The 21,497-nt window shown below is 33.9% G+C and overlaps 2 protein-coding genes across 3 annotated transcripts; both read right to left on the bottom strand.

Annotated features, from left to right (window-relative positions):
- Positions 1–2,323: 2,323 nt before the first annotated feature.
- LOC108205293 (uncharacterized) lies at positions 2,324–6,982 on the bottom strand. 2 transcript variants are annotated; one of them, XM_017375197.2, is made up of 4 exons: positions 6,702–6,982; positions 4,852–5,165; positions 3,460–3,639; positions 2,324–3,169 (listed from the first exon to the last, which is right to left on the bottom strand). In XM_017375197.2, exons 2-4 carry the CDS (start codon positions 5,104–5,106, stop codon positions 2,504–2,506), a joined length of 1,101 nt encoding a protein of 366 aa, XP_017230686.1. In that variant the 5' UTR covers positions 5,107–5,165; positions 6,702–6,982; the 3' UTR covers positions 2,324–2,503. The 2 variants fall into 2 exon arrangements, with proteins under 2 accessions (XP_017230686.1, XP_063942175.1); XM_064086105.1 differs by lacking the exon at positions 6,702–6,982 and having other exon boundaries at positions 4,852–6,363.
- Positions 6,983–7,507: 525 nt separating this feature from the next.
- LOC108205261 (protein CASP) lies at positions 7,508–19,796 on the bottom strand. The gene is made up of 19 exons (XM_017375146.2): positions 19,588–19,796; positions 18,822–18,932; positions 18,427–18,605; positions 18,138–18,287; positions 17,560–17,648; positions 16,802–16,911; positions 16,545–16,639; positions 14,702–14,757; positions 13,324–13,489; positions 12,857–12,949; positions 11,771–11,899; positions 11,459–11,578; positions 10,959–11,039; positions 9,594–9,701; positions 9,304–9,447; positions 9,085–9,186; positions 8,838–8,917; positions 7,911–8,003; positions 7,508–7,828 (listed from the first exon to the last, which is right to left on the bottom strand). Exons 1-19 carry the CDS (start codon positions 19,667–19,669, stop codon positions 7,768–7,770), a joined length of 2,049 nt encoding a protein of 682 aa, XP_017230635.1. The 5' UTR covers positions 19,670–19,796; the 3' UTR covers positions 7,508–7,767.
- Positions 19,797–21,497: the final 1,701 nt, after the last annotated feature.

Below are 21,497 nucleotides of genomic sequence, written 5' to 3'. Positions count from 1 at the left end.
CAATTTCGCCGACAAACTCGCGGCAACCTCCGATTCAATTGATGCAAGGCGGGACCACATACATCTACGCGCCGGCAACATATATACATACACGGTCCCGACCTGCACCAAGCGAATTAGAGGGCGCCGCAACGCAGATTCCGATAAATTCGCACACATATACATACAACTGTTTGTATGTATAGGTCTAGGTATGAGGAAGAGAAGAGAGAGGAGAGCGATGGAGGCTACGGAGTGGTGAAGAAGAGGAGATTATGAATTTATAGTTGGGATTGACGAATCGGAGTACGCCACGTGTAGGTCGCAGAGGCTAGTTGCGTTAGTTTAGTGGAATGATGGTTTGAAAAGGTTAGTTGAGTACTGGGGTTTAGATTGGGTTTGGATTTAAACTTATTTACGGTTGTGCCACTGGTGAGGTGCACGTGGATATACAGTTATGTCACGTGCGTGATCGAGAATTAATAGTTGGCACTGGAGCGTGGACAGTGTACTCTGCAGAAGTAAAATATCTTGCTTTCTGTTTGCTACCTCCATCCCTCTCATTTCTTTGCATTTACTATTTTGAGATGTCATTCTTATTTATTTATCTTACTATAAATAGTAAATTTTTTTCATTATTACACCCACTATCTTCCTCTACTATCTTATATTTTTTAACAATAAAAACCACTACTCCCTCCGTCCCCCTCATTTGTTTACATTGGGGGACGGGGGCGCGGCACGCATTCTAATGCTCTCGTAAAATGTAGTTCGATTAATTATTTTGAACTTTTTTTTCTTCTGAATAAAAATTTGATGTTTAAATTTTTATGCAAAAAAGAAAAAATTTAAAAATAAGCTACAAAACTATGTTTTATATATGCCTTAAAATGCGTGTCGAGCAGTGTGAAAAAACTGTAAACAAATGAGGGGGACAGAGGGAGTATTACACTCACTACTTTACTATTTTGAGATGTCCCTCTTATTTATTTACCTTACTATAAATAGTAAATTTTTCTCATTATTACACCCACTATCTTCCTCTACTATCTCATATTTTTTAACAATAAAAACCACTATTACACTCACTGCTTTCTTCCACTATCTCAAATCTATTATTAAATATTGATAGGTCTCACTATTTTACCCACTTTTCATCTAACTTTACTCATTTTTTATACATTGTCTTGGTCTCTGTGTCCTCCTCCAATGTAAAGAATTTAGGGGGACGGATGTAGTATTATATTATGAGTACCGGGTAATTAAACTCTTCCGTCACCCATTATTTACCATTTTATTATATTTGTCCAATACCCATTTCCAATCAAATATATTATATAATAATATTAAAAAAATAAGATGGTATTGGTATAAAATTTATATAGTTTATTTTGAAATGAATTTTTTCAGAAATTTGAAATTTTGTAAGGATAATTCTCAATTTTCAACCAAAATTTGGTTAACTCGTACGAACAAATTTCAAGAATATACAAATAGTAGAAACGAAGAAATGAAGAGAGTATATTCGATCATGCTCCCAAGAGAGTATATTCGATCATTCACAAGAGAATAATGTAACAGCCAGTCGAGAACATAGTGAATACATTTGTTTAATTTAGAAGCATAAATATTATTGTCAACTGCACTAAAATAAAGATTGTTTGAGCACGATTGGATAGCTAGTGGTGGGTTTATCCTGTGTTGACCCGGGACACCCGAATTTGACTCTAGCTCATCCCGAAAATTATTAGAACACATATTTAAGTTGTAACGCATATAAGCCTGCATTGTAAAAAAAAATAAAGATTGTTTGGGAGCTCCAACGGTAACAACAAAGATCTTTTAGAAGCATGTGCTATATCATATTTGAGTTAGTATACTTCAATTTATTTTCGAATTCAAGATTTGGAGCTCTATCTGATTTTCTAGAAAAGACTCGGAATTTGATCCACTTCAACACATATGACATTCAGAACCACTCTCGAAAACCTTGATTCGTCAAGTTAGGATCATATGAATACCCTCGAAAGCTTGATTCGTTTCTTCAAGATAGAGATGGACAGAAACTGATAGGCTACTCGTTTCTTCAAGATAGAGATGGACAGAAACTGATAGGCTACTCATCAGATAGGCCAAACTGACGGATGTCTCTTAAAAGAAAGAAGAATATGATAGGCCAAACAAAAAGTTGAAATGGAGTGGAAACAATAAAGAAAACAGAAACTTTCCCAAAAGAAATTTTCTTCTCCATCTAATTTTGATGTTACCCTATTCAGCATTTAAGTATTTAACAATCAACATATCACACAAATAAAGTGAACACTTAAATCTGTTGTAACAAGGATTGGACTTGAGAAAACTCGAGACACACTTTGTTGTCTATTTACTCTGAAAGAAAGAACACCATCTCCCAAATAGTGAATGTCCCTAAATGAGAAGCTGTTGAGACAAAAATACACTTGAGAAAAGAAAAGCTAACGACTAATGTCTACGGTACATGGTAGCATGAACTGAAAGTCAAAGACTAGTACGAAAAACCAAGAGATTTTACCAGCTGATTGGAAATCTTGTATACTGCAGGACCATACATGCGAACAGCCTTTGGCAGTGTAGGATAAGTGAGTGTGCCAAGAAGAAACCAACTGATGCTTAAGAGGGTAACTGCATCGGAAGCCGGTTTGTTTTCTATGGTAGAGAAGAAGTGGACCACGCTTTTCAGTGACACTCCAACTACGGAGAAAAGAGCTACTACAAGTGGCATGCAAGGGTCTTCCGCTTTCCAAATAACCATTGCAACCAGTAGCGATAATATAGCACTGAAAAGGCTCTGAGAAAGGGCAACTTCTCTTCGACGGTGAAGTACTTCATCAACATCTGAATGCTTTGAGATAGAAGTGGATTTATATGGAATTGCAGTTGGACTGGATTTTGATTTATCTTTCACAAAATGCTGCATTGCAGGCTTAAGTTTGCTATCGTCTTCACGGATATCTTTCTGCAGCAAGCTATGCAGGGCCAGATCAGAACCATGACCACTTGGTTTCCATGTGTATACCTCATGCGCAATAGCAAACTTGTCAGCATCGATGGCACTCTGATTGCTGATTGTATCTGCAAGGTCTCTGGAGCTCCCCAGTGACTTCTCTTTAACCTCCTTCAGCTGATCTATCTCATTCTTCATACCTTGCAACTGTTCAAAAGCATAACAACTCAGTCCTAATTCACAATATTCAACATTCCAGTAACACCAAAAGCACAGAGTCCTCCTATTGCGGGTTATCTGGGATGGAAGTTGTAATTTAAATCCATAGAAGAGAGGATAACAAGTTACAGACAGTCTCTAATGATTTGTTATTTGTTATCCCCAGCAACTTACCAGAATGAATAGAGTAACTATAGCTCAAATACAAACTACGTAATTTATGCACTGTATAGTAAACATACCAATATACCGAACATCCAAAATTTAAATCAGATTACCTCACTCTCTAATGATTCGATCTTCACAATTGCTTGGTCATGTTCCTCTTCCAGTTCTGCTAGCATCACCTCCATCATCCTCCGGTCTTTAATAGCCGTCTTTAATCGTTCTTTAAGTTGCTTTTTTTCCAAAAGAATGGTCTCCAGTACATCTTGCATCTCCTGGAGATGCATCTCCATCTGCATGTTACAAGCATCGTTGTAAACTAGTTAGAACAAAACATGGTCTCAAACATAATAAGATGCAACCAATCTATAAAGAAAACCACCATTTCCGATAAAAAGGAGACAGAACTGAAGAACAATAAGGCTTACAGACGAGAGAAGCTTAAATGACCAACATATATAGAGAAGTGTAATCCTTGAACAATAAAGTACTGCATTACGGATGGCATTGGGACAACAAACAAAAATGACTGTTTTCTGGTAACTTTAACAAATCAAGATCCAGATTAAACTTTCTGATATCCGCTCTTAATTACATTTTTTTCTCCTAAAGAGGCTGTTTACTCTCCCATTATACAATTAACAATATCCAGTGTAGCCTTCTTAAACTATCTTATTTGAATAAATTCAATACCGGTACTCCAATAGCAAGAGCCAATCTCCTGACTAATTAATCATCTAAAGAAATCCTAATCATATAACCATACAACAAACTAATCCAAGTGACATGGCCCAGTAGCGTGGACAGACTTCTCGGCGTCAATACTACCTCACCATCTGAGGACCAAAAGTTATATATTTCTGAAGGATTCTATGGAACTGGTACAGTAGATATTTATCAGCCCCATTACCATCACAATGCAAATATGAATCTCAAAGATAATTATCATTCAATCTAATCATTAATCAGATACTAGAAGAAGGACGATATAGAACATTACATAGCCGCTAAATAGTTTAACAGCTTATAAAGGCTACGAAATTGTACGGAACAAGTTTTCTGAGGCTCTCCAATCCTGCATCATATGGAACTCCCCTAAACTAAATTAAGGTGCAAAGACGCCCCACACACACACAGAGAGAGATGAGACAGTTCACAGACTATAGCTGGACCTTCATTATCTATCCATTGTTCCATTCTATGATTGTAACATGATTTATGCATTTCAAGTGCAGAATAGGTATAGTGAAATTCCAATGATCTGTTTATCCTCTTTTGTGGAGGCACCAGAAACCACTAATACTAATTGATTTTTTGTTTCCCATATATGGCAACATTAAGTAATAAATGATCTTAAAAATGCTTGGCAATCTCTAGATAATTGCCAGGAAAAAGGTAACATGACGTATAAAAAGGAAGCCATGCAAAATCAGCAAAAAAAAGAGGAAAAAGGACATTAGGAGAAAGCATGGCAGTAAGGAGGATGGTCATGCCAGTTGACTGACCAGCCTATTCCTGTGTAGTGCATTTAAAAGTCGTCCAGGAAGAGATAAAAGAGCACCAGTCCAGACCAAAAGTCTCCAGAATATGTGTACATGCAGGAAGATAGCTGCCGTCAACAGTTCCACCAATGTGCTGATAACTATTAAAGTACATTTGACACCCAATCTACAAGATGATACAAATAACGACAAAGGTAACGTAACCAGGACTATCAAGGCAGATACCAATTCTACAAATGCGGATATCACGTCCATCATCTACCAATGCTACTTGATCACGGCTAACTACATATCCAGTATAACTTGAATGCTAAATCCTGCACAGGTAATTGAGGATCTTAAGACAAGCTAACAATTCAAATTATATTTTTGTAAAGTTATTTAAGATAAATATGTGCAAGTACAAATCTGCTGGTTGAATTGGATATGCAAAAGCAAAACAGACAAATCACGACATGACAAGGCCTTGTGATATGTTCTTAAACACAACATAAAGCATTATAAATATTTCAAATGATGATATCTTAACCTTTCTTACTTGGTCCATACGCAATGTTGTTTTAGATTTGTTTTTTTTAACACAATATGTAGTTCTATGTAGGACTGGTGTCGGAATAATGGATATTGTCGTATATAACCGCATTAATTAATGGCCGAAACTAAAAGCTGACACCTACCATTTAAAGGTCACTGTGCATTGTTTTGTTCACATAATTCCAAACAGATTTTTAGAGGTATATTGACTGTTGTACGATTTGCAATGCTACGGAAAACTAGATTGTATCAGGATGTGCAGATAATTGACAACTTCATGCAGATATATTCATATTACATATACTATATTCATTACACTAGAATGTAAACATTATCATGCTAATGCAATTGCACGTCTGCAATCGTTACGTTGTCAAACTAGTACTACCACTCATGAAACCGAGTGTTATCATTTTCACAAAGGATTAGAATCTCATTTGCACGCTAAATATAGAAATTTATAAACAGTCACTCGTCGAATCCCATATTGGTAGCACCTACATCATTATTTATCGCCTTCCGTTTCCACTCTACATTCAGACAAGTATGAATTGCTATTTATAATCAATTATACGTCAAATTCATAATGGTAGCACCTATATCAATTACTAATCATCTTACGTCAGACAGAACAAATTCAACGCAAAAGCCGGGATTCTGATTGTACACTATAGGCGAACCAATGCAGTTCGATTTCTTATCAAGCACCTGCTAAATGGATATAAATCAACTTATAGTCCACTGAAAAGCACATTTTTATGTCTAATAATTACAATTGTCTAACTATCTACAACAACTTATACTGAACAGAAGTAATATAAATCTAACTTGTAATACCCCCAATCTTATAATTAGACCAGAGGAAAATATAGAAACACATAACGAAGTTCCAACAATATCAAGATTAATTTGTAGCTCAATTAATATATAACAAACACAAATAAACACACAATAGCCCTAGAAGCTCAAATTGCTAAAATTATTACGAGAGGGAGGGAGGGAGAGGGGGGGGGGGAGAGAGAGAGAGAGAGAGAGAGAGAGAGAGGGAGGGAGGGAGGGAGGGAGAGATTGGTAGAGAGGGAGAGGGAGAGAGAGAGAGAGAGAGAGAGAGAGGGAGGGAGGGAGAGATTGGTAGAGAGGGAGAGAGAGAGAGAGAGAGAGAGGGAGGGAGGGAGGGAGGGAGGGAGGGAGGGAGAGATTGGTAGAGAGGTAGAGAGGGAGATTACTAATCCATATTAAACAATCAGTGAGAGATTACTAATCCATAATATGCATTTAGTGCGTATATTGAGAGAGAGAGAGAGAGAGAGTTCACGTACAATCGAAGTTGGAAGCTTCATCGAGCAGAGAGTTAGCAGAAAGCGTGTATGTATGTCGTGTTTACACAAGTGAACAAAAGTGTATGATGAACGAGTGGAACGAAGAAGCCAGGTGGTGACACGTAGCGGTGAAAGAGGACACGTTGAGTAAAAAGTTATGAACTCATTTATATCTTTATCCAAATCTACTTCTCTCTGTATCATCGTTTATGTTTATCATCACCCCAATCGAAGCTCTCTTCTTTTTCTAATACACTTCTTCAATAGCTGGCAAAATTAGAGAATCTGTTTCATGATTTATGATTTTAAAGCGACTTATCACAACGTTCTCCGAATTATGTTATTATTACTCTGGGATATAGTAGAATTAGATAATCAGAACTGATAGTCGATTAATTCAGGATTTATCAAAACTTTATCTAAAATTATTTAAATGAATCTGAAATATTTAATCAAATCAAAATATAATTGATATATTAATAAAATATTTATTAAAAAATAACTGAGAAATTTTTAAAACTACTTTAGAATCCAAAAGCACCAGTAATTGGTCAAATTTAATTTCAGAAAAGAAAGCAAATACCACAATTCATCAAATAATTTTATAAATTTAACCTACTCTTCCATAAATTTAATAGAATTTTTCTGTTATTTATTTTCCATACTGTAATTAAATTCGGATTATCAATTAAAAAGGGTATGTAGTTGTAGCCAAAGTATGACCTGATATGTCAAGATCAATTGCATTCGACACTTTAAAAGCTTGTTTTGTTAACAATTCTACTATTGAAAAACAAAACAAAGAATGAAGCCGAAGACAAAATCTAACATATAGTATATAGAAGGTTTAGAGAAATTAAGTAATTGATCTCCCTACAAGATTATTGCTGTTATAAGATTGCATAAAATTAATGAAATGTATATAATTACCATATCCTCTACAATTCATTTTACAGTTTGGCTTGGAATTACAAAGAAAAAGATTTTCATTTTGCAGTATTTACAACATGTTTGGTCAGACTGGTAATTTCAAAAATGTATCCAGTGTGTCCGAGGGGGTAAGGAACTATAGGGCGTGTGGAAGATCGATATTTTTCTCTGTAGCGAGGAACTCCTCCGGACCATGGCTGCATAATACAAGTTTTCAGTTGATCATTACTGACAACTCTGCAAGGTTAATAAATGACGAAAGCATTACAAGAAAGTTACCTGAGATTGCTATAGGCTGACATTTTATACAGACAAGTGAATACGAGAGCATGCAACCCAATTGTGTAGAAGAATGCAAATGTCCGCGCATATCTGCAAAAATATTATTTGCCATATCAGCAAATCGTTGAAGTCAGAAGTCAAATAAAGCATAGCATAACCACCATAAATGACATCAACTATTATAATTTATAACACTTGTATGAACTTCTCCCACTTGTGAGAATTCCTTCACATTAGTGTAAGAATGCCCAGATCACTTTGTTAATACTTAATAGTGACCAATCAGAATATTGTGTAGCCCTCCCCAAAAACTCAGGTGACAACATCACGCAATTTGATTTGGGTTAATTATAAAGCTTCAAGTGGAGCACATTTGATTTCCCAAGTAACTCATAATGGCAGAAAATTACAGAAAGCTAGGTTTTCTTAGATTTCTAATTTCTAAACAAAAAAGCTATAAAGAGTTCGTATGAGAGAAAGAACTAACACACTAAACACAATGTATAAGTTGCATACCCTATGTCCATCCAGAGACATGATTAAGATTTAAAAATTAATGCACCAAAGAAAACTTTGCAGGAGCTCCAAAAGTGGAAGAAAATGAAGTCCAAAACTGTGTATATTTTAATGCATATGAACCAAATGGGTCCTGTATTTTTATTTTTATTTTTCTTTGGGTAGTTGATGGAGTATATCTTTGGATATAAGGGGTAGTAAAATTTCTTTCTCAACCTCTATTAGGAACACCTAAGCCACTGGTAGGGCACTCCTTGATTCTGAATACATGTATAATTGGGACCCCTAATGGGAGCGTAGTTTAGATGCGTTTTATAAATATTATACAGTAAAATTCAGTGATATAATACTAGCATGAGTCCATAAAGTTTTGTTATAAAAACCAATCAAAAACCCAGAGAAGCATACTTGTTTCCAAGAAGAAATCGTCCACTTCTGAGAGTAATTTTATCCCTAAAACCAAGCTCCTTGTACCTTTGATCCCTTTCCTGTTCAAAGGAAACATATTAAATCATATTATAAATGGAAAAAAATATTTTATACACAATGGTAAGACCATAACATATATACTATTCAACACAAGCAAATTACTTGATTTTATATCTAGAATTTCATTAAATGAGATAATTAAACTTGCAGAAGAAAATTTGTATACCTTTTTCGAGAATGCGGCAAACGGATTTATATCATCCTCGTAGATTTTCTTATACTTGGACTCCACATCTGAGGAGAAACCGCTTTCAAGATCATCTACATGCTGAGAAAAATGAGAGAGAAATATGAGCCAAAAATAAAGAAGCATATACGTGCTTTTCCACTCTAAAAAAATAACAAAAATAAAACTTAATTATGATATAAAAGCTGCCACTAGCACCTTCTTTGAACCTCTAGAAACAACTTTCTCTAAATTGTAGTCCTGAACATAACGTATCTTTCCATAAAGCTTTACGTTATCAGCTTTACATTTCTCCAGCTCTGCCATCAGAGAACCTATCTTCTCCTTTAACTGTCTGATTTCCTGAAACAGTAAAGAGACAAAGCAATGGAAAATATGAAAATCAATCCACCAAGGAGGGGGGTTGACAAAAAATCGCCCAAAAGCTCAACACAACTAATATAGGTATTGTAATAAATTGACTCCTGATATATTCAAAGAATATAGACCTCTTCTGTCTCTCTCAAACGTGTCCGAAAGCGGTCGCGCTGGTTGCAGATAACCTTAAGCATGGAGTTCTGATCTTGTTCGGAAGAAACATGTTTTTGATCTGTATTCTGTATGGAGGAAGAGCATAGATTTTCCATTTTAGGCAAAAACATCAGATTAATTAACGAGTAAATTAAAAGCCAGGTGAATACACATACAAGTACACACACAAAAGGGAGGGAGGGAGGGGGGGGGGGGGGGGGGGGGGGCACTGAGAATGTATTGTTCAAAACATAGAATAAACGACCTACACATATTATGTCATAAATCATATAGCTATGTCAACTAATAAAGTCAGTTCTACTGGTGAACAATCAAAAAAAGAGTATGATAAACATTCAAAAAGTCAAGTTCAAATACTTAATGTTCAGAAAGGTAAACAACTCCAAACTCTAATCCATATATATCAGCAATAAAAAACTTAACCAGGCCAGAAACAAAGCACTCATAAAATGCTCAATTGCGTAGTAAGCACGCTCACCAGCATCTGATGACTGAAGTCCATGGACAATAAGCAATGGGCACAAATGTCTATATAAAACATAATAAATATTTTTCTGCCCAAATACTAACAATAAAACCAAAAGAAGATTCGTCCTCCAATCCTCCCAAAACTAGAAAGGCTACACAAGATTTGGCTCCTTGAAGTACAGACCCGTTACTTTCATATTTTTCCATTGCGCCTACAGATTCTACAGTAACACCAAGACCAGATGCATTGATAATATATAGGTTAAAGCAAATATTTGCAAAAATATTGGTGCCTAGACTTGAAGATGAAGCCCACAACTTGACCAACTATTTCATATTCAGGTCAAAAGCATTACTTGGACCCCCGATGTATAGATTTACATAACCTGTACATGTGTAATTCCAAACACTTCAGGCAATCAACACCAGCTTTTTGTTTTGATCGGCTGTTTACTCAAAATAAGTATTATCCAAGTCATTCAAGAAGTAAAAAGACATCACAGGATTTATACAAACATCAGGTACACACATTTTTTGTGACATTGAGATCCACTAATATTTTTTGTCATTATAATACAAATTATGACCATCCACGTGCATAGCCCAGTAGGCTCTATTTTATGCAGTAGTTCAGTTGGGATTGAAGAGATTCTCTCAAGGAAAAAGCAGAGAAAGATTAATATTTCCTTTCCTATGGACTATAACCAGCAAGATGTATAGCAAAGTACCGGCATACTTTATATGATGAAAAGAAAGTCAATGACACTGTGGTCTTCTTATTCTGCTCATAGCTAGAGAATCATATATGCCATGTACTCATATGAGAAAAGTATTAAATAAAAGATAAAACTTACGTCAGATTGTCCTGTTGTCCCGGACTCGGGGAGTTCCCAATCATCAAATAGTGCACCTTTTCGATCTTTAGCATTATAACCCTGCACAGATATTGAATAGCTAACCATGAAGAAGGCATGTGGAAAATGAAATAATAGCATGATGACATATTTATTTTCCACATGAATGTTGAATGACAAGGAATAATAGTAGTCAAAGAATTTTTAAACATGTGCATAAAAAAGGATCTGCCTATGTTCATGGCTCTGTCTCTGTCACAATATATATATATATATATATATATATATATATATATATATATATATAGAGAGAGAGAGAGAGAGAGAGAGCGTAGTGACAAGTGACAACAACACAATAAAGCAAAAATGCCCTAATTAACTCCAATAAAGTACTACTACTAATCATATTAGAAGGAATAGTATTATAAAGTGGAAAGAATAGCCAAGGCAGATTATTTTAAGTGTTGACAGTTCTTAGATTCAGGACTACTTATTCAAACCTTGGATATATCATCTTCCAACTTCTGAATTAACATTTGCTGTTCACTAAGTTTTGCTGTAAGTTCTGTGATTTTCCCTTCGGCTGTTTCCAATAAAGAAGTTGTTTCAGAAAGCTTGACCTGGAAGCAGTGAAGTGAAAGAGTTAGACTAGAGTATCGAACCAAATTATTTAATAGATAGCTATCAATAAATCTTCACGAATTAGGAGAAATCTTTCAACTTTTAAACAAATTATAGGCGCGTAAAAAGATATAGCACATTATAGACAAAGGAAAATTAAAGACAAGTGAACTACTGCAGCATTTTTATACCTTCAAGTGTGTAACTTCATGTTCCATTTTACGGTTCTTGTCAAGTAATAGAGATTCAAGCTGGCTCAACTCTTCGCCACTGGTAGCTACTTCCCAATCTTCGGCTTCAATTGAATTATACCCTACTGCCTGTACATTCATTATATAAAGTTGGTTGGCAAGATAGTATAAGAATAAAAATTAATACTATTATGAATACTAAATGCATTATCGAAGCAGATACTAGTAGTTTAGGTAAGATTCTCATATCAAATGATCGCATTGTTAAATTTGATTCATACTGTTCTCTTGTTCCTGATTGCCCGTAAGATCATCTGGAAGTTCATTTCAGTGTAGAAATAACTGTTCAACTCACTGAGAGAGTAGAAATATAATATTATTTTTAGATTTCTAATATAAATATACTAGTATAATGACAACCCTAGGGGGGGGCCATGGCCCCCTCTGGCCCCTATGTAGCCTCGTCCCTGCTACTCAGTTAGACATTCATGAGGCGTCATACCTGGTCAAGGGAGGACATTTGTGTTGGCAAGTTCCCTATCAATATGCTGTATCTTTAATCATTCTCTTCACCCTACAAGGCCGTAGGTGACTGATGCTATAGTGGGTACAGGATCCTTTTGCAAGTAAACTCGAAAACTGATGAAACAAGGACCTTTACTCTTATTTGGAGATTGTTTTTTATAAGTATCCACAATAAGGAGATTACAGCCATTTAGTACTTCAGGGTGGAAATATTCAAATCAAAAGACTTTTTCTTTATTCTCAGTTCCATTAGTACATCTGAGAAGGCTTTAGTACAAAATAAAACGCTGAAGAACAATTTCTCTTGTATTCTATCATGCAAGCTGATATTTATTCCCAGTCCTAATGCCACTTAAATATAGGTAACCACTCAATTCTCAAGTGGCATAAGAAAACGAAGAGAAAAAGTGTTGTGTTCTAAAGATGATATATGGTAGATACACTAAACTAAAAGGTAATTTGCTGCCACAGACCCAGTTGTTCCCAAGGATAGAGTTGATAACAATAACAATATAACATTTGAAAAATAGATATCATCAGCAAAAAAACACAAAAAGTCACCTGCAAAATTTTAACTTTTTTCCGTAAATCATCAACCAACTTTTCTGTCGGCCTTGCATGTAGCTCTTTCTTTGTTTCAACAAGAGCAGCATCCTGTTAATAATGAGCTAAAATGTTATAGAAGAAAAATCGCATGGAGATAAAAGAGTAAAGCATGCACAACGCCTGCCACAAGATACTTATAGAACTTGAAACCACTGTCTGTACTATGTCCATGCATGATGCAACATCAATTTTACATCTGACCTAGCAAAGTTATTTAAAGCTAGCATAGCTATTGAGTTTTATGATGACATACACATGACACTTGGATGACTATGGTATCAGCACTTCCCTATGTATGTGGGTAGTAAGTTATCAAGCAGGACCCTGTACATATATAATACGACTGCCACATATTTAAAGCTGCATCCTCACACCGCAAAAGCGGTGACATATAAGCTAGCATACATAAAGCAATATCTTACCTTCTCATTGAGCAGTGCACTCAACTTCTTGATTTCCTTCATGTATTGTTCTCTTTCCTCTGATAAGGTGGTTTCCATATTGTGAAGTTCCATGTTTAATTCTGAAATAACTTTTTCCTTTGCATTCAGAGAATTCTCTAGCACGCTATTTGGATCCATATCATCACTAAAAAAAAGCGTAGATAAATAAGCCAATAGATTTCTGAAATTCGTAAATGTATGAAAGACTAAAAGAATTTCAGCACTTGGAAGAGATAGATGATCAAGAGCAAAAAGTACACTTGAAGTTGGGAAACAATGCTAATGAGTAACGGGTAAGAGTAATACATAGATTAGAGCTCTTCTTGGAAATGTTAAATTATGCTTGAAAAGTTTGAAGTCACGTAAATTTATTTTAGTGAACAAGATTAAATCAACGAGTAATGAAAGCAAGAAGGGTACAAGTTTGAGGTAATAACTACTTAAAATCTTGCATAGACAGCTTCAAAAAGGCCAGTTTGACCTACATTCAAAACACTTGTTTCATTAATATTTTTTTACGACTTATCAGTATAAGTATTCTTATTCTTGTACTATTTGGATAGTAACATAAAGCAATATCTTACCTTCTCATTGATCATATATATAGTATTTTGGAATATTATTTTATATCACGTATGATTACATACTTAAAGTAACTTGAAACATATTTTAAGTAACTGAAAGTACTCTCTTTTCTACTTTTTAACTTCAACCTAAATGTTAGTTTATGCATCGAGGGAGAGCACTGGCTATAATTTATATTAACAACACTATTGGGTATTAAGTGAAGTCAAATTTTTCGGGCTCTTATTTTTGGTTTAACATTTAACTGACAGATTAATGGAGAGTACCAAATCATGTATACTGATATATATTTATCAGTGGACTTGGAATTTGTTCAATTTTTCTTTATTCGCATAATTACCTTACCCCATGTACTAAAAGATTTATAAAGGGGAATGTAAAAGCCACAAAATAAAAAAAAAATGTATGTATCAAGTTGAGACATTGGGGCGATGTCAAGCGTCTTTTACTATAGTTCCAACCCACAAGACTTGAACTGCTAGAATCATCCTAATTGTTGCTTATAGAACCACCTTTACTTTGGTTCTTAAATGAGCAAGAATGCCAACAAGATTCCGAATGTCTTGTCCATGCAGACGGTATTTTTCTTTGGTTTCACTGGTTACAAGTATAGCTCTAATATTTGTACAATCAAATTGATAGGAAGTTTGAAAACTGGCCAGCTGTCATAATCATGAGTAGTTTCATAGTTGATACTTGATACTGAACTACTAAAAAAGAGATTTCCAGTAAATAAAAAACAATATACAAATCTAAAAAAAGAGAAAAGCACCTTTTATCATTTCCATGCTCTTCGTTCACTGTTTGTAACTGCGAACGTAGAACACCCTGGCAGAAAAGTAACAAATTACTAGAGGCAACCAACCCCACTAATGAAAACAGAGAAAGAAAACGTTATGTCAATTATATAGTGCTTGTAAAATGTGAATTCTGAAGGTTGGAAAATTGATTTCTAAGCGGCTTTCGTCCATTACTCCGCAACATACAAAATTCAGAAAATTTAGTTTTGCAACAGTCATATATATTCAGTTTTCAGTGGATATGGCTTTCATGGGCATTTCTTACACAGTATGGCCCACAGTATAAGAGTCCAAACCAGCCACCTTGAGGCTATGGACATTTAGTTTCATATTATTACTACTGCCAACAATTCTTTAGAGGTCTAGCTGCATGGGCTCATGTGCATATTTGTGTGTGCTTGTCACACAGAAGACCATGCGTTATTTGATATCTAGCTTCTGACATATTTTGTGGGCAAAACTGCACGAGTGTGCTTCTGGTATCTCAAAGGTTGTTTACAGATAGCAACACCTAAAAGCTTCTTGTAATGAAATATTTGGTAATATTTTGTTCTCAGATCAATAATTATTTCTCCACACAGTTCACAAATTTTGACTAAATCAGTCTGTTTCCATCAGTACCTATGAGCGTTGCAGGAAAAAGCAAGGCATACTGGATTCCATGTTCCCAAACCCATACCTGCTTTCTGTGACCCGCATATGCTTTTACCCAGTTCATTATAAATGGTTTAAACTAAAAAGCTTAGTAGAGTGTTTAACATACTCACAACTCCTTGACCAATTTTACCAAGCAACATTCTGTATGTCAACTTCTCGTGTTTTCTACAGGCATCTTTTTGCATTTTTGTTTTCTGCATTTATAAATTCTATTTTCTATCAAGCATTTTTGCTCTTTCTATTTTCTTCCCTCTTTCTCCTTGTAGTAGCCATTTATAAGTTACATATATTGAGTTCAGAATGTATAAATGAGATGTAAGATACTATGTGTAAAAATGTATATTACATAATCTTTATTATGAACTCATAGTTACATATTATAATCATATCTATACATGAACTCGTAATATATATTTATTAAAGAACAATATATATAATCATAACAACAGTGTCTACAATATATAATTATTGTAAATAAAATATATTATACATTGTGATATTATTTTATACATCTCATCTTGCTGGTTCTCAGGTAGTAACATATCAAGAGCTAATGCTTCACCTAACACTGTTTATCGTACTGAACAAAATACCACTTCTGCATTAAATTTTCATACAGTTAAATAATATTGTTTACCTATTTTTTTCTTCTACACTAATAATATTATTTGACAAACTATTTATATATTCCACTTACATAACATGTAACTTCATAAGGATGCAACTTCTATTATATCTACATGTGTGTGTGTGTGTGTGACTGTGTGTGACAAATAAATAGATAACTGAATTAGTAGTTTAGAAAAAAATTAATTTTATATTTACGTTAACTCCAATAACAACTATTAAAGCTTTAACTATATGTGAAAATTATTTTTAATATAATAATCAAGAAACAAATTAACATAATAAAATGATAAAATGATAACAAAACTACTCTAGAATACATGTATCACATATGTTTATGTAATTATGTATGATAAAGGGGTATAGACGGGTTACGCGCGTACATCTCTGCTTCAATGTTCAATCTAAGTGCATCAGCTATTTATAAATAGTTCAAAACATGGGATATAAAAACCAAACAATCTGACTCGTCAGAATTATTAAGATACACCACGTTCATCTTCATTAAGAAGTAAACAAATGTGTCATTACCTTCTCTCTCTCTAGACTCAAAAGTCGAGTCTGAGCCCGCTCAACTTCATCCATTAATAGATTAACTTCTGACTGCTTTGCTGCTCTATCTTCCTCTGAAATTTTGAAATAATGATGTAAGATATAATTGCAGAAACAAGTACTAAAAGATTGCGCACTTATTGATATGAAGATGAATTAGGACATGCAGCTTATACAGGTCTTCTTACACTACAAAACCCATCTGGTTTACTAGTATGTAAAACTAGAAATTTTACCAGATTGTGCACGATATTCAAATAGCTGGCTCTGAGCAAGTTCATGTAACTTTTGCATGTTGGAAACACTATCCTGAGCTTGTCGTAACTGATCCTGCAGCAATTGCTCCCTGCATCAACAAGACAACTGTTTAAAGTAACAAGAAAGAAACACATTTCATAAGAAACACAATCCAAGTGTTGTACAAAAACCCAAAATGTTACATATTCAAATCAACATCCCCAAAAGATCCAAAGCAATTTGTTACTACATAAGCTTTTTAAAAATATTTTACCTATTAATCGTCAAACAGAAATTTATGCTAGATGTATATATAGAATGATCATTACAAACTATAAATGAGCGTGTATGTGAAGACTAGCAGCAGAAACAGTTTTCAAACAACCCTTCAGGTTCAGACATTAGGTGACTGCTTATTTCCCCCATTTTCCTTACCAAAAATTTGCCACTCTTTAGCACTAGCGAAAGTAAAATTAGGTATGTTAAAGTGAATTCAAACACCTATTTTCACATCTAAGAAAGGATTAAAGGCCAAAATTTGATAATATTTTGCCATTCAGATGTGTCAGATTTGAACACAAAAAAAAAAATAAAAAAATTGTGCTTCCATTTCCTAGCTTCATGTCAAGTTTTTCTCTATATATATAAGTTAAACAAAAATCAATAGTATTCCTTATAATTTATAATATATATATATATATATATATATATATAACATGCCCAGTGACTATGCTAAATCAACGTAAGAATTTCACACCTTTCTTTTAAAACCTCTAATGATTTTTGGTTCTCTTCTGCCAAACTGCGTTGCTTAATTTCCACAACTTCCTTCACTTTCTCTTCCATCTACAATCATATAAAAAAGAACTTTTGATATTAGCAGCTTAGCATGGATAAATAACCATCTCATGTGCGAACATGTCATCCCATGTGGAATGTTGATTTTTATTCCTAAATTGCCAAGGAAGAACTTAGCAAGACAATTAAGTAATACTGGTGGCATAATATTTCAGTACATTAAAAATGTAGAAAAGTATCCCGCACTATATAGATTGTAGAATGCACAATCATGCGGAGTGAAAGAGAAGGAAATTATTCAGATACACATCTTGTATAATTACTTAAAGGTACAGACTTAATAGTTGAAATTTACAGTTTACGATCCTAGAGTATGAGAAAGAACTTGAGCATGAAATCAGGTTCATGTTTGTACAGTAATCATCTCCACTGACAATTCAGTAAGAAATACAGCAGAAAAATAACATGTGTGCCTTGGTAGGTGCAAACATCAGTTCTATATAAATTTAATTTAAGATATTTCTGACATAGAATGACCTGTTGCTCTAACTGCCGGATACGCTCTTCAAGTCGTCTAATTGTTGCTTGTTGATTTTTCAGATGAGTTGCTTCAGTTCTGAATTCCTCGAGCTCAACCTTCATTTTACGATTTTCAGACTCTATTTCCATCAATTTAACATCTTTCTCCTGCATACACCAAATTCATGTTTACCAGGAAGCACGGTGCTCGGGGTATTCAAATTTCATGATACTAGGCATCCTTGTCGGGATTTAATAAGCACTCGCAAAAAATAGAGGAAGATAGTAAGTGCAATATACAACTCACTGCAATCGAAGAAAGAACTGGATAAGGATCCGGAGCCTCATAAAGCTTTTGGTAGATATTTAGGAAAGCATTTTCTCCAAATTTTGCTCTCTTAGTAAGGTTATCAACCTCTTCTTGGTAACCCTTTAGTAGAGTGTTGAACATGCTCAACTTTTCTTCCGCCGATGCTTTCTTAAATCCTGTCATCACGATTTATTATATTACGGGAGTCTCACCCAAACAGAACACCTAAACCCTTATATACATTTCAGTAAGTCCTGTATTTGCAAAATTATGCTAAACAAAGAAACGGATATCTAGAAAATCAAATATGACATTAATATATTAACTTCATTTGCTTTCCATTTCTTCAAGAACCAAAACACTGATACAAATATAGAGTAAAACGTGCAAACCTCTGGTGCTCTCAGCGAGTTTCCGTCTATTCTTCTGGCTGTTCTCCTGATTCTCGGCAATCTTAAGCCCTTGTTCATCGAGCACACTTCTTTCCTTCTCTAAATCAAACTCTGTAAAAACAAATTAACAAACATAAGCATCTCATACTCAACCGCGCATTATACATCATATACATTCTTGAATTCATATACAACTTTACACACACACACACACACACACACATATATATATCGAATTTCCATTACAAACCATCTTAGACTTAAAAACCTTCGCTATACATAATACATGTACAACATCCTCTAAAATACAATTTATAATCGAACCTAAATCATACTTTATAATAAACTACTACAAACCTAATTCACCTATATAAACCATCAAAATTTCACTATACACAATTTACTAACTTATACTCGGCAGTTAGCAGGCTACGTTGGTAAATTTTAATTAACATACACCAGCATCGAGCAGTTAACCAATCACGGAACGAAAGCATTTAATTCTGCGATTACTTAGAAAAATCGCAACAAACTACAAACTAATAATTTCTCTGCATAAACATACAACAAACACGCAAACACGAAGCGATACTCGAAAGTTAAAACGGAGTGATCAAACAAGTATAAAACAGTTAACGAGCATGTATAAACACACATACATAACTCATTCAAGTTAAAACAATAACGAAGCGAGCGCATTTGAATTCCACAACTAAAATTAAACATATAAATAAAATTTTAATTTGTAATTACTAATTTTTTATACCTTTCCAGAAATTAGCAACGGAAGGAACAGGTGTAGACGATGAATTCAATTTATCTCTCTCTGATCCGCCTGAAGACTCCATTGATTATGTATAGATCTGCTAAGTTGTGCTGTGCTTGGCTCGTTAGGTGTGGATCTCTGTGTGTATATGTATGTATAGTTTTTTTATTAGTGTGATCGAGTGACTTGGATTAGATCTATTTGGGTTTTGTTTGTTTAAAAATAATTTGGGAGGGTTTGTAGCATTTCGTTTGGATCGGGTTATATTTCTAAGTTTTTATTTATTTTGCAAATATTGATCGAAATAATTAATTGAGTTCATGAGATAATGATAACATGAATTTATACTTTTTATTGTGATTTATTTATAATTATTTAAATATTATATATGTGTATATTAATATTATTATTATTATAAAATTATAATGTGTTAGAATTGTAAAATTTATGTAAAAAACTTGAAAATAATGAAGTAAATGAAAAATCGTCTAAATAATTATTATAATATGACTCACAAATTGTTCCCATGCCGGTTCATCTTTAAGAAAAAATTCAATTATCACAACCTTCTCACGATTCTGAAATATGATTCTCGATGTCACTACAAAACACAAATTCGTCTTTCATTTATTTTTTTTCAGAAAAATGCAATCTCGTCTTTGTTTTGTATTTGTTTTTAAAATAATAACTAAAACTCAATTTTAAAATTATATTTTAATACGTCAAAACTAGAGCGGTAAACGAACCGAACTGTTCGGTAAGCTCGCTCGGTTCGGTTCGTGTTCGAGTTCGGTAAGCTCGTCCGATAAGCTTACCGAACACGAGTTCGAACAACATTTTCTGTCCGATAATCTTAACGAACCGAACTTTTAGGGTGCTCGGTTCGTATTCGGTTCGTTAAGCTCGTGTTCGGCTCGAGTTCGATAAGGTCATCTTCGTTCGACAAAAAATAAAAATATTTATAATATTATATGTAAATATAATATATAATATCCATAATTTGGGTATTAATATTATTTTATAATTGTAGATTAATTTAAAATTGATATTGTATAGGTTGTCCATATATAAATAAAATATTTGGGTCATTTTTTTATTAAATTAATTTAAAAATAGCCTAAATATTATTTTAAAATATACATTGTTCGCGAACTGTTCGTGTTCAGTTCAGTTCGATATGTTCGCGAAGTTCGTGTTCGGTTCGGTTCGTTACCAAACTCGAGTTCGGACACAAAAATCTGTTCGATAAAATTATCGAGCATTATTCGGTTCGTTATGATTTTGTTCGAGTTCGGTAAGAGTTCGTCCGAGTTCGGTTCGTTTACAGCTCTAGTCAAAACACAACTTCATAATGTATTTTGCTCCATAGAATTTTTTTGTTTTTCAACTTCGTTGTAAACACAACTCAGAGCTGTGTTTCCTCCCTCCCTCAAAACATATCTCCGCTTTCCGTTTTTAAGGAAAACGTAGTATGATGTTACATTTTTTATCGTCCATTTTGGAAAAAACGTAACACAATGTTGTGTTTTTTGATTAAAAAACATAAATTGAAGTTGTGTTTTAAATTGATTGTGAGGATCTTTTAAAAAATTGATACATTATATATTGAAATTATAGATCTTCAAAATCCTTTCTCATAATATTAAACGATTTATCATATAAAATCAAATTACTAAGGTTCTAAAGAATTACTAAAGTTCTTCTTTCAAAAAAAAAAAAGAATTACTAAGGTTTTAAAGAATACAAGGGAAATTTATTTGAGAAAAGAAGACGACATTGACGTGAACTATAAACAAAATTTTTGTCACAAAATAGATTAGTACATAAATATATTAAATAAATATACAAAATAAGCCATTTTTCGATAAAACTCCAGGCTCAAACGTTTTTTTTTTTTGCCAAAGGCTCCA

This window comes from Daucus carota, chromosome 1 (assembly GCF_001625215.2).
Source record: "Daucus carota subsp. sativus chromosome 1, DH1 v3.0, whole genome shotgun sequence".
Taxonomy (NCBI): Eukaryota; Viridiplantae; Streptophyta; class Magnoliopsida; order Apiales; family Apiaceae; genus Daucus; species Daucus carota.
This window is presented reverse-complemented; position numbering and strand designations above follow the sequence as displayed.

Excerpts from the sequence above, each read along its gene's own strand:
- LOC108205293 (XM_017375197.2), bottom strand. The coding sequence starts at position 5,106 with ATGATGGACGTGATATCCGCATTTGTAGAATTGGTATCTGCCTTGATA. Across the intron at positions 3,640-4,851 it reads CACTACACAGGAATAGGCTG|ATGGAGATGCATCTCCAGGA; the intron begins GTCAGTCAACTG and ends TGTAACATGCAG. Across the intron at positions 3,170-3,459 it reads TCGAATCATTAGAGAGTGAG|TTGCAAGGTATGAAGAATGA; the intron begins GTAATCTGATTT and ends GCTTTTGAACAG.
- LOC108205261 (XM_017375146.2), bottom strand. The coding sequence starts at position 19,669 with ATGGAGTCTTCAGGCGGATCAGAGAGAGATAAATTGAATTCATCGTCT. Across the intron at positions 17,649-18,137 it reads TCCGGCAGTTAGAGCAACAG|ATGGAAGAGAAAGTGAAGGA; the intron begins GTCATTCTATGT and ends ATATGATTGTAG. Across the intron at positions 14,758-16,544 it reads TGAGTCTAGAGAGAGAGAAG|GGTGTTCTACGTTCGCAGTT; the intron begins GTAATGACACAT and ends CTTTTCTGCCAG.